The 12,853-nt window shown below is 45.3% G+C and overlaps 1 protein-coding gene across 1 annotated transcript; it reads left to right on the top strand.

The window, feature by feature from the left end:
- Positions 1–293: 293 nt before the first annotated feature.
- On the top strand, positions 294–9,409 carry Stmp1 (short transmembrane mitochondrial protein 1). Its single transcript, XM_021164926.2, has 3 exons — positions 294–412; positions 8,177–8,230; positions 8,928–9,409. The coding sequence occupies exons 1-3, from the start codon at positions 398–400 to the stop codon at positions 9,000–9,002; spliced, it is 144 nt and encodes a 47-aa protein (XP_021020585.1). The 5' UTR covers positions 294–397; the 3' UTR covers positions 9,003–9,409.
- The last annotated feature ends 3,444 nt before the right edge of the window (positions 9,410–12,853 follow it).

The raw sequence follows: 12,853 nt of genomic DNA, 5'->3' as shown, positions 1-12,853 counted from the left end.
CTTCGTAAAGGCTCCCAGGAGAGTGAGTTGCTCACTTGGCATGGCACCCGCTACCTCGCCCCAACCCTGGTTTAGTAGGTAACACAGCCACGTCTGACTGTGTTAATACAATTGCCAGCGTCCTTGTCACGTGAATTCATGCCAGCTTCACCAGAGGCTTTGGTTCAAAGAGGCCTAGGTTTGCACCTCGCCCTCTTGCTTCCTGAGATGACCGTCAGAGGGCGCTGCGGCTCCGCGAGTCGCTTCCGGGAATGGAGAGGGCGGGGCAGGGCGGGGCGGGGCGTAAACCGGAACCTGGCGGCGGGTTCCGCCCTCGCGCCGGGGAGGAGTCCCGGAGCAGAGCTGGAGCTGGAGCACGAGCACCTCTCACACCCTCCTCGCCCTCCCCACCGACATCATGCTCCAGTTCCTGGTGAGTGGGGCCTCGGAGGATCGGGCCCCGCGGTCGCCTCGTTCCCCCGGGGTCCGGGGTCGGCGGTGCACGGCTCTGCAGTTCAGGCTCGTCGCCCTCGGGTTTGCTCGCGCAGTTTTCCTCTGGCCTCCTCCTAAGTCCTTGGGTCGTTGCCTGGGTTTGTTTATATGTAGTTCTTCAAGTTCCGAAAACTTTGGGGTGTCAGTGATATGACTGCGTTTTCAAAAAACCACTTACTGTGAGCTCTTGGCGAAATCTTAGCAGTAAGTTGGGTCGGAGGAGCCATCATTAAGATGACTTGGCTCCTGTCCTCTCCCCGCGACCCCCCCCCCCCCGTAGACCCCCATCTATTATATACGGCTTTTTTGAGGCCTCAGAGTGCCTTTCACACGCCGTGCATTAGTCAGCCACATCACGAGGTCGCTGCGAGAGATCCACAGTGCCCTCCCTCTTCAGACCTTTACAGTTTGCCCGCTTTGAGGAGTGAGTCAGACTGCCCTGCGAGTAACTCTTGTAAAAACCTGCCCCTCCCCACACCCTTTCAAGTCTCCTTTTTGAGTTAACACGTTTTTCTGGCAAAAATCAAGTATTTCTAAAATTGCCTGTTGAGGATTCTAGGAAACTTGCCAGTCAAATTTTCAGATGAAAGTTTTCAAACACTTTCAGATGAAAGCGTTTCATCTTCGAGTTCTAATAAAGCAGATATCTTCTTTCTCTCAGACGGTCAGTGGCTACCTGGTGCTCCGAGAATGAGTATTGTTTACATCAAACTGCCCTACAAAGACTCAGTTGCCTCTGGGGTTTCTCTAGTGTCCTAACTAGGCCTTAGTTTAGGAGGTAGGAGTAATTAGCAGTAATTTACTTGTTAGGAATCACTTTTAAAAGCAGCATTAGCCAGCTAGTGTAAGGTGATAGGATTGGCCCTTCCACTGCATTTGTTGTTCATTGGTAAGCAGGGAGAACATTAAATCAATTACACGTAACCTTTTAAGTGCTTTGCTGAATGAGGCTACCTGGTGCGGGACTAGTGCTCCGTACTTAAACGTGGAAAATTCAAAAATTTCAACATTTATGGAGAGATGCTGAAGCCGACCATTAGATGCGTAGCTACGATGTAACTGATGTTCCTTCTCTTGCCCTGGGTCTGTCTCCTCTTCATTGCTTTTGTTGGGAAAAGTGGATACAGATGTACAGAGATGGAATCAGCTTTCCTCTTGTGGAACTTGGTCAAACGCTGCTAGTTTCTGCAAATCTTGCTTTTTACATTAGCCGTTTCAACTGTTTTCTAATGGTTAAGAGTTTAGACCCTATCCTTAATCTCACGGGGTGTGTGTGTGTGTGTGTGTTGGGGATGTGGGAGTGGGTGGGTGTTGGCCAGGTTATTTAAATTTTCTAAGCTTCAGTTTGCACCTCATGAGGTTTCAAAAGGAGCCAAGATGTTGAACACGTAAACACTAAATAGTGGTTGAGATACACTGCCCTGTCTCTTCTGTAAGGCATCAGACGTGGGAACTGGCCTCCCACTGATAGGAGAGGCTTGGGTGTGGTGGAATGATTCCCGGCTCTTCCCTTTGATGGTGCCTGGCAGCCGAATACTTTGTAACCTCTGAGATGTTGCCTAAATTGAAAACTTGCATTTGATTGTGCTGCTTGTGTGTTTCTTTTCCCTCCGATGAAAATGGCTATCCATTACCCCTATTTCCACACTGCACTCCACAGCTTGCTCCTAGATTGGCTGAAGTTCTTTGAAGGAACACTTAGATGGGAATTGGACTATGCGCACTGCTGTGAGTGTCAGGGCACCTGAACACTGCGACAGTTTCTACTCCTCTTACTCCTGGGCCCCGTAGCATCACCTCCTCCTAACTCACCCCCATTCAGCTCCTGGGGCCTGTGCACCGAGCTGTGTAGGTTCTGTCTTGTGATAGCTCAGAATTGCGGAGTGAGGGGGGCATATCTGGGTGTAGCAGCTGGGAGGCTCTCTCCCTGTCTCTAATCTTGTCTCAGGCTGCTTGCTTCTGCTCTTAGTTCCTGTGAAGTGCTTAAGTCCGGAGCTGGCTGTGCTTCTTAAACTTACCCTTAGGGAACGGGCTCCTCCTCAAGCCAGCGCCTTTCACATGAGCTTCCAGAACAACCTTGAATCCCCTCTGTGCTTCCACATCCCAAGTATCAGCTGTCAGTGGCTTTCCTTTGCCTTTCTCTCAGCCTCTACTCACCTGGATTGAGTTTCCCTTCCTGCTTTCTTTCCCTTCCTGTGTCCTTTCCCCACACTTAACTCTCACATTTGAAATGTTGACATAGTCATTGATTTCTTTCCCATATTCATGAATTCACCTGTTTATCTAGTCTTTTCTTAGAATCATGTAATACAGTAGGTGCATCTTCTTTGCTACATTACATCCGTTTATCTGTTGATGACTGTGTGTGCCTCTCCTGTGGGGCCCTGCAAGTGCAGAAGTCTTGAGGACAGCCTCCAGTCGGTTCTCCTTCCCTCATGTGGGACCAGGGGGTTGCATTCAGGTTGCCAGGCTCCGGTGCAGGGTGTTACCCTGCTGAGCCATTTTCCATGCCAGACCTGCTGTGTAGTCACGAGTAAGATCTTTACTTGCTCTGTGCCTCAGTTTCCCCCAGCATAAGCCTGGGCAGTAATAGTGGTTATTCCACCTGTGCATGCTTGTGATGATCAAGAGTTAATGAAAGATTTCAACAGTACCTGTCATGTAGGCCATCAGGTCTCCATGGCTGACTCACAAAAGCTTGCTGTGTTCAGGGTGTTATTTCCTCTGTGCTGTGGAACTCAGGCTGTGAACTAGCAGGGTTTTCTCCAGTCTGGCTGACATGCTGCCACTTCTCTTCACTACTAAAGGATTTGGTTTGGGGATATAAAGGGACTTAGTCAATACGCAGTGACTGACTTCATTTGCAGTCAGCTCTGCATATTGCTGGGCCTATCTGCGTATTTAACTAACCATGGATTAGATAAATATGAAAAATATAAATATTAGCAGATAGTTGCTCATGGATGGTATGTGTACAGTTTTTCCTTGCCGTTCCTGAGCAGTGCAGTGGGATAGACTGCCGCAGGCCTTCCATGCAGTAGGTATTGTGAGTGATCAAGAGGGTTAGAGTGTGTGGGAGGACATGGGCGCCTCCCGTGCAGTTGTAGGACCTGCTTGAATAGCTACAGATGTTGGTGTGGGGGGGTGTCCTGGGATAGAGCCCCTCATTAATTTTAGGTCTTCCTTCTTCACCTCATTACTGCCGTTGCTTATAAGGTAGTGGTTACAAGGTAGCTCCAGCTTCTTTTAGAGCAGGCAAACTCGCACACCTTTCCCAGAAAGATTTCATGTACTCCTGTGGAATATTGGCACATTAAGGAGGTTTTTTTTTTCCCTTCTTTTCTTCTCTAAGCAGTATTACTGAACATAAAGCATAGCATGCTTTTCTAGGAAGCAGTGAAGGGCCTTAGTCCTAGCAAGGTTTTGCTTTAATACACAGAATGTAGTGGGGTTTTTTTTTGTTTTTTGTTTTTGTTTTTGTTTTTTTTTGAACTACTAAACATTTGGTGATAGTCTTCACACTGAGTTTAAAAACTAAGACAGAGAAATGGTAGTGTGTGTACATGCCTCCTTGGAAGGCCTTCTGATTTCTTCTTTTGAATCTGAATTCAAGAATACCGTTACCGTGGCTGGAGAGATGCCTCGGCTGATGAGAGCGCTGGTCGCTCTTCCAAAGGACCTCGGTTTGATTTGCTGTACATTGATAGAGTCTCACAACATCTGTAACTCGAATCCTAGAGGTTCTGATGTTCTCTTTGGCCTCTGTGCACACTGCACACATGTGGTGTACATTACATTACACATGTGGGCAGGACACCCATACAGGTAAAAATAAATAGCATTTTAAAATATTTTATCAACTTAGCTTTTTATTAGTTCTAATTAGTTAATGTATAGTTTTTTGAGTTGTAGATGCTTTTACCATAAACCAAATGTCATTTTTAGGTTTCCTTTTCAGTGCTGGCATGAGCCTATATTTGCTTGATAATTTTTTTAAAAAGATTTTATTATTTTAAGTGTGCTTGTGCTCAGGGTAGAGGTGTGAGTTCTCTGGTGTGTTGCAGATAGGCATGAGCTGCCTGGTGTGGGTGCTAGGACTGAGCTCGCATCCTCTGGTGTGGGTGCTAGGACTGAGCTCGCATCCTCTGAAAGAGTAGCATGAGCTCTGAGTCGCTGAGCCATCTCTCCAACCCTTTGTAAAAATAGATTCTTAAATCCTTATCAGTAACTTGGGCCTGGGTGTGTTATTTTTGAAAATACAGTTTGATGAGTCACATTCGGACTTGTCAGCCGCTTTGAGGTTTTGCCAGGAGCCGTGCCAGATAAACATTGAGGTTTTATTTGCTGGTCTCCAGACACAACTTTCTGAAAGGGAAGGCCCTGAGTGGACGGCAGATGCATCTGCTTTGGAGTAGGCACTGTGCCTTTTAGCAGAGCTTTTTAGTGTTAATGGATAAAGCATTGTTGACCAATCTGTGTGTTAAAAGAAAAAGGTACACTTAGAATAATGTAGACTCCTCACGTGCAGACTCTTCCATTTATTGGACTGGTTCTAATTTGCACCTCTGGAATCTCCATTCTTTCTAACAAAGTCCAGTTTGGAAGCCATGAAGCTGTCTTTGGTTTCTTCTGCTTCTCTCCAGGGAGTTGAGATTACTTTACCAAATTTTGGTGATTTGTTTGTTTGCTTGCTTGTTTTGTTTTGTTTGGCATTGAGACAAAAGTTCACCCATTTATTGTATGTAATCCACTGGCTTTAGTGTGCTCAGAGATTGTGTGCCTTCTCATTTTACATAAAAAAGAAACTGTATAATATAAGGAGTTATTTCTCATTCCCCTGTCCAAGCTGGACAGTCAACAGTTGATTTTGTATCACTGTGGAATTGCTGTTTTGTATATTTTTTTAATAGAATCATACAGTATGTGGTCTTTTCTGACTGCCCTTGACCGCACTGTCAAGGCTCCTCTACAGACAGCATGGAGCAGTGAGTGCTTCATTTCTCGCTATGATGAGTACGTGTTAATCAGCTCTCCAGTCGTTTCCACTCTTGGTTGTTAGGAATGGGCTAAGCCAGGAATATTGAGGAGGCATTTTTGTGGGGGTTCATGTTCCACCTTTTGGTGCCCACACTGGAGTTGTCACATCCTATAACTGTGCACACAGCACTCTGGAAAGTGGCTAGATAGAGTGGCCATGTGTTGTACACCAGTGGAAGATGAAGACCTCCGCCCCATGTCTTGCCAGCATTTGTTGTTCGTTTGGTTTGGTTTGGTTTTGCAGCTTTTGAGTAAAGCCATCTTCTCGGATGTGCCATGGTTCCTCGTGGTTTTGATTGGCGTTTCCTCAGTGACTAACTGATGTCAAACATCTCGTGGGCTTGTTGACTCCGTGTCTTTGGAGGATCCACTCACAGCTTCTGCCACTTTTTAAATTGAATCATGTGTCTCTGTCATTTAATTGTGAAAGACCAGATCATGATATTTCATGTGCGTGTGTACACGTGACTACGCAGCACTGTTTGGCTGTGCATACAGATGTGCACGTTTAGATTTGCTTTTCTTGTCTGCTCCTACCTGTTGACCGTCTCCTGAAGCAAGCACGCTTTCCTGACTTCCTGGGTTCTCCATCATTTTCCTGAGTGAGTGGCACATCTCACATGTGCTCTGCATCATATTTAAAATGTTGTAGATTTGGTAGTATTCTCGAATGGGTGCCGCTTATAGAGGCCATGGGTTTTGTTTTGTCTTCTAAAATAACCGTCCCCTTTTCTGCCCCAGTGCTTGGTGACATTGACAAAATAGTTAAGCAGTGTTTATTTTGAGACACACATCGTAAGAATTAGGAATTCTGTGTCCGAGCTGGAACGTTTCAGTGTTGGGCTGTTTCAGAGATGAGGAAGCGCAGCAGAGCTGGAGCGGGTTGAGTGGCCCACGAAGGCGCGGTCTCTCCGAAGAAGGCACGGTCTCTCTTGCGGGGGCTACTGCTTCTCACGGTTCCTCGTGCCGGCTAGGATTTGCAGCATCAAGGAGTTCTTTCCCTCTCCTTTTAAATTTTGTCTCAAATTAAATTATCTTTCTGGACTTCAGAAAGTTGTGGCTTGAATCTACTAGAGTGAAAAAAATGTAATTCTGATTCTTATTGCTACCTTAGTAATGACTTTTAAAAACATCAGAAAATGGTTAGCTACTTGAAACTTAGGTAGCTTCTTTTGTGTTTCTTGCTAACAACCAACCAATTTAAAACTGCCTTTGGACTTAAAGGTTAAGTATAAGACAGACCCAGTTGTATTTCTCCTTTTTTGTTTTTTTCTCCCTTCAGGGTTTATTTTTACTATTTATGGTGGTGTAGTGGTAGTGGTAGTGTGCACTATGTTCACTGGCATGTGAATGCTGGCAGAGGGCAGAATAAGGTGTTGGTTCCTGAAGCTGGAGTCGGTTGTGAGCTGACTAACGTGGGTGATGAGAACTGAACTCTGGCCCTCTGGTCCTCTGCAGTGTTCCTAACTGCTGAGCCATCTCTCCAGTACCCCCATCTGTATCCTTGCCTCACCTGCATCTCATGTGTGATTGATGGGACAGTTAATGCTGTTCTTTGATTTCTGTCTTAACTTCTCTGTTGAGACTGAGTAGTGGCAATACCGTTTAAAACAAAACAATGGGAAAAAAGGGTAGATGCCAATTTGAATTTATTAAGTTAGAAATTAGCCCACAGTTACAAGCTCTGAAATAAAAAGTCACTGGGGGAAATCAGAATTATCATTAAATTGCACATCTGTGGAACTCTGGCCCATTTGTGTATATGGAGTATTTGTGTATATGGAGTATTCTACATTTTCAGGAGAATACTCACTCAGTGGGATAAATGTTTACAGTTCTCTAAATGTTGTCCATGTCCCTTTTGTCATTGAGTGGGAGCCACAGACCTTAAGAGTTCTGCCCTTTAGTCCCCACCCTTGGCGTTGCGCTAGGCTCGGTGATGTGTCAGAGTTTCCTGTTCTTCTCTGCCCTTGGGGATTTGAGTCCCCGAGTAACTGGAGTTGTCTGCTGCTGCTGCTTTCATGAATAACCCTGGGCAAACCGCTCTAGTTCTTTTGAAATAAGGAGAGACTAAACTCTGAGAGCCCCTTTATCTTCTAAGCTTTTTTGATTCAAACGGGTTTTTGTTGTTGTTGTTTTGAGACCAAGTCTTGTTTTGTTGGGATGAGATTTTTGCTGGGTAGCTGGGACTCTCTGTGTAGACCAGGATGGCCTCTCCCATGCCAAGAATGCCCCTGCCTCTAAATGCTGATGGCAAATGTGAGCCACCATGCCCAGCTCCAGTGGGTATTTGCAAGTGAATATCTGTGGCCAGATATTCTGGCCAGACACAACAAATATCCTTTTTATCAGCTGTGTACAGGAGTAACAGTACCTACAACAAACAGTAACGAGTAACAGTAACACAATCAGAACACTGGCTTCCAGACCTCCAAGAACTTGCTCAAAGCCACCGTTATTCTGTTCTGATGTTGGTGCATGGTTTATATGTATGTGATTGTTTCATAGAAGAAAGATGTGACCTCTCTGTTGGATGCAGCCCTACACTGAGGACCTGAGCAGTCACCTGCCGTGCACTTCTTGGGAAGATGCGGCCTGTGTGTCTGACATGGTTGCAGGCTCCTGGTGGTTTTGTCTGCAGTGTAACTCTCCTGTTCTGTTCTTTCAGCTCGGATTTACTTTGGGCAACGTGGTTGGAATGTATCTGGCTCAGAACTATGAAGTAAGTGACTAACTACATCCATGTCTTTCTTGGCTTACTGTAACCGTTTCATAGTTACTTTCCTCTCTCAAGGTGAAGTCTGCCTGCCAACATGAGTGAGGTCTGTAAATGTGGCTCCTTAATTTTATAGAAAGCTTTTCTGTTGCTTGAGAAAGTAACTGAGCTCACAAAGGCACGCGCGTCCGCACATCATCCCAGGAGAACTGGATGTGAATTTAGCGTGGCTTGTAGGAGGAAGACGGTTTGGGAAATTGAGGAGTCACATCCACCTCACTGTTGGTGTATGAGGGAGGAGGGGTGGAAAAATGCTGTCACAGCCCAACGAGGAGCCTCGAATGTGTTGCAGAGAGACAAAGGATTATATTTTCTTCTGTACCGAGGGACAGGGACTTTGTTGCTTTCTTATTGCCTATAGATACACTTCTTTTATCTGGCATTTGAGCTGAAGGTCCGAGTGTGTATCTAAAGGGAGTGCTGGGCCTGGCTTTCAGAGAGAGAGGAAATGTAAATCTAACACTGATAGCTTATGTATATAGATACAAGCCAAGGAAACACCACTGAGTAGGTCTCCAGAGGAAGCCAAAGCCTTGGCAAAGCCCTTTGTCCTTTAAAGAAGAGCTGTGAAAGATACTGGCTAGTCTTTCTAGTCTTCCTATCTATAGCTAAATTATAATGTTTCTTTTTTTTCTCTTTAAAGATGCCAAACCTGGCTAAAAAACTTGAAGAGATTAAGAAGGACCTGGAAGCCAAGAAGAAGCCCCCTAGTTCCTGATGCCTGCCTGGCACTGCATTCTGGACCCACCAGTTCCATCCTGGGGGGCCTGTCTCCTTCACAGCCAAGTCCAAAGCTGTGTTCCTCTTCGGTCTCAGACCCTGCGCGTTGCTGAGGCTCCAGCACGGGCCAGAAGTCGAGTTAGCTTTCCGTTTCCAGCATCTCCCCGTCTCCCGTATCTTCCGTCCACCTGCCTCTGAGTCCTAAGCCTGGAACCATGGTGCTAGGTTAGCAACGGCAACCGTGACAGGACTCACTCGCCTGTGCTCTGGGAGTCCTACTGCCTACTGTCAAGAAATGAATGGATTTGGATAGCTGCTGAGGACTTACTGTCTAGCAGTGATAACAGGAGCTTGCTAGACAAACTAAATTGTGTTAAAGTCATTAAAGTCAGTATCTTCAAGCCAGTTTCTGGTGAATTAATCCATTTATTATATATTGTTACCAAGGAGCTCCATGCTTGATAATTTAACCAGTAAATCATTTGCTGGTCATTAACCAGGAAACTATTTTATGCATTCTATAAAAAGCAAACAAACTGGGAAAACTTAAAACATGCAAAGTAACCTTTGTCTGCATACAGTTCAGTCTATGCAGTCTATGTTTTTCCTTAGTGATATATTTGAACTGAATCTGCCGTCAAAAGAGCCATTCTTTATGCTGGCACTTGATAGGATGGGCGGATAAATGAGGAGCTGTTGATAAAAGAATGTTACTTTTTTTTTTAAACATTAAATGTGTCCTAATTGTATAACTTCATAGTGAACCCCCTAAGAGAAGTGTGGTGCAAATGTGTGGTAAAGTGAGTCTCTCCTGGATCTGCTGCTCCCCCCGGTTGAGGCGTCTTCCCCGGAAGCAGGATGGACCATCAGGCAGCAGCAGCAGCTTCATTTTTTTTTTTAAAGACGGTCTCCCAGTGTTACTTAGGGTGGTCTCAAGCTCCTGGGCTCAAGTAATCCTCCTGCCTCAGCTTCCGGGTGCTGGGACCACAGATGTGCACCATGGTGTCCAGCCTAGCCCGTAATGTTTTTAATTAAAAAATATTTTAAAATTATTCCCACAGGAGATGATAGGAAAGTGATTTCACATGAAGACTCTTTCTAGCCTCTGTCTTATTCCCAGGTACAATTCCTCAGGCAATCCCTGGTGTCAGGTTCCTGTGTGCCTTTGAGAAGGAGTGTCTAACCACATATATGTTTTCGGTTTTTGTTACATACATACATACATACATACACGTGTGTGTTTATGTGTGTGTATGTACATATGCTTTTTGTCTCTTCCTATCACTTTTGTTTTTACACAGAGTCATGAAGCCCACACTTTTACAGTCAGTGATAACATTGAACTTCTGACCCTCCTGCCTCTGCCTCTCAGGTACAGGGATCGTAGGTGTGCACTGCCATGCCCAACTGTGCTTTTTAAAGCTCTTTTTTCTTTTCTTTCATTTGCTTGTTTTTTTGAGATAGGGTAGCCCCAGCTGGCCTGGAACTCACTCTGTAGACCAGGCTGGCTTCATACTCCCAGAGATCCGTCTGCCCTTTGCCTCCTGAGTGCTGGGATTGAAGGTGGCTCCATCATGCTTGGCTTGCTTCTTTATTCTTAATGGAGAGCATCCCCCTTCCGTCAGTACACTAGCCTTCCCCCTTTGTTTACTGTGTGCGGTTCCACTGAATGGGTGTTTCATAATTGAATGTGCTACTGCTTAATGCTTAGATTGTTCTTCTGCTGGTGTGGTGCTAGCACTGGACCTGCTGCCCATATCTGCCCAGAGTAGAGCTATAGGATAACGACTTTCACAGTCTAGTTTGCTAAGACACAGTGTGTCTCCTTTCAGAGGGCTTATTGGGCAACTTCCCTGACAATGAATGCCTTTTTTGAAGATATTTTAGCAGACCACAGGTTGCAAAGATAAGTCAGGGACATCTGTCTGTTTTCGGGAAGGACAGTGACCCCATGGCGTTGTTACTTAGAGATACATTCTATCCCTGTAAAGGTCATCTCTGTATCCGAGACAGAGGTTGGCTTCTCCCTAGCAGTGGGGAGTGGTGTGTTCCTCTGAGACTCTGTAACACCTACCTCATGAGGGTTTCCTGGGAAACAGTGAGATGATGTTCTGTGCTCTGTTAGACTGTGCTTTGCAAACTGTCCAATAAATAGTAGCTACCCATTGGAAAAGGCTGTCTGCCACACTGCTTTCATATTTCTGCAGTCACCTTGGAACCGATTTGTGAATCACATACAGACAGCATGGTAGTATATAGTATGTGGTTAGTCTCTTGGATATTAATGAACATACACAGTATCCGGTATCTGTTGTCCTCATACCACCCGGCTCACAAGACTTGATTGTGAATGACTAGGCCATTAGTAGAATGAACGGCAGCCTCAGAGAAGAAAGATGTGTCACCCTTGAGAATATTCAGAGTGCCGAATCTTAGCAAGCTGTTTGCAGAAGAAAACCTTCATGACAGCATAGTTGTACGTGTGGCTGCCTTGGAGGTGATGGGCTTTAGATCTTAGGAGATTAGGTTTTTATATGATAAAGATGTGGGTATGTTTATGTGACTGTAGAGACAAGAGGGTCAGGTCCCATGGAACTGGAGTTATCGATGGTTGTTAGCTACCTGGTGGGGTTGCTGGGAACTGAACTCTGGTCCTCTGACAAACAGCAAATGCTGTTCACCACTGAACCATCTTTTCAGTCCCAAGGTCTGTTTACATTATGTCATCAAACTCTTGGGGACTGAGGACTTCCCTCAGAAGTGACAATCCTTACCTTTACTGGTAGAATTGCTTCTATAAGGGGAGCCTTCTTAATTTTGGCTCCAACATAGAAATGGGCACACAGTTAATACAGGATAATTACAAGTTTGCTATTTAGATATATTTTCCAGGATTTTTGCTGTAATTATTTTCTGATCCAGGGCACAGACCATTGCCTGTGCTAGGACTGTACTTGCTCTCCTGCAGAGAGCCACATCCCCAGCCCTGGCTTTCTATTCTGTAGCAGCAAACGGTAGCTCAGTTCTTGGGCAAGATGTTTGCCACTGACATACATGTTGGAGGAGTCTGAAGCTGTAAGTTGTGGGGGATGGGTTGGAAATTGGTCATGTGAGTGGCATTGCATTTGTGATCAAGGGAAGAACCATCCTCAAGAGAAATAAGACTCTCCTTCACCATCTAAAAAAGACTTGAAAATTCTGGGGAATATATAATTTAAGAAAGCTTTGCCCTGGGTGATCCTAAGAGCCACTGAGTTAAAACAACCCAGCAGCTTCCATGACACGTGAAATAGAAAACTTTGGGATTGTTCAACATCGCCCCCCCCCTCCCCGGGCGTGCACCTCGCTCCCACCTCCCTCAGACAGGGCTTCTCTGTGTAGTCCTGGCTGTTTTGCTCCAGGCTGTCCTCTAAGTTTACCTGCTTCTGCCTCCCAAATACTGGAATTGGAATAAAGGTATGTACCACCATTGTCTGGCATGCCTGTTGCAAATGTAATAACTACATTAATTTTGAAAGATCTATCCTTTTAAAGAAAAATGATTCCCCCCCTTTCTTTTTTAATTTTTTAAATGTGCACTGGTGTTTTGCTTGTGTGTCTCTGTGAGGGTGTCAGATACCCTGTAACTGGAGGTAAGGACAGTTAAAACTTGCCGTGTGGAACTGGGAATTGAACTAGGGTCCTCTGGAAGAGCAGCCAGCGCTCTTGAACCTCAGAGCCATCTCTCCAGCCCTGAAAGACATACCCTTCAACTGTAAACCTAGAGAAAGAACACCTAACATTTAATATTCTCCAAGGGGCACATTTCAGGAATCATTCCTCTGGCATCTTTAGACTTCTGAGTTGGCA

The sequence above is a fragment of the Mus caroli genome, unplaced genomic scaffold (assembly GCF_978045245.1).
Source record: "Mus caroli unplaced genomic scaffold, Mus_caroli_1 scaffold_7, whole genome shotgun sequence".
In the NCBI taxonomy this organism is placed as follows: Eukaryota; Metazoa; Chordata; class Mammalia; order Rodentia; family Muridae; genus Mus; species Mus caroli.
The sequence above is the reverse complement of the archived record's forward strand: the minus strand, read 5'-3'. Positions and strand labels throughout refer to the sequence as shown.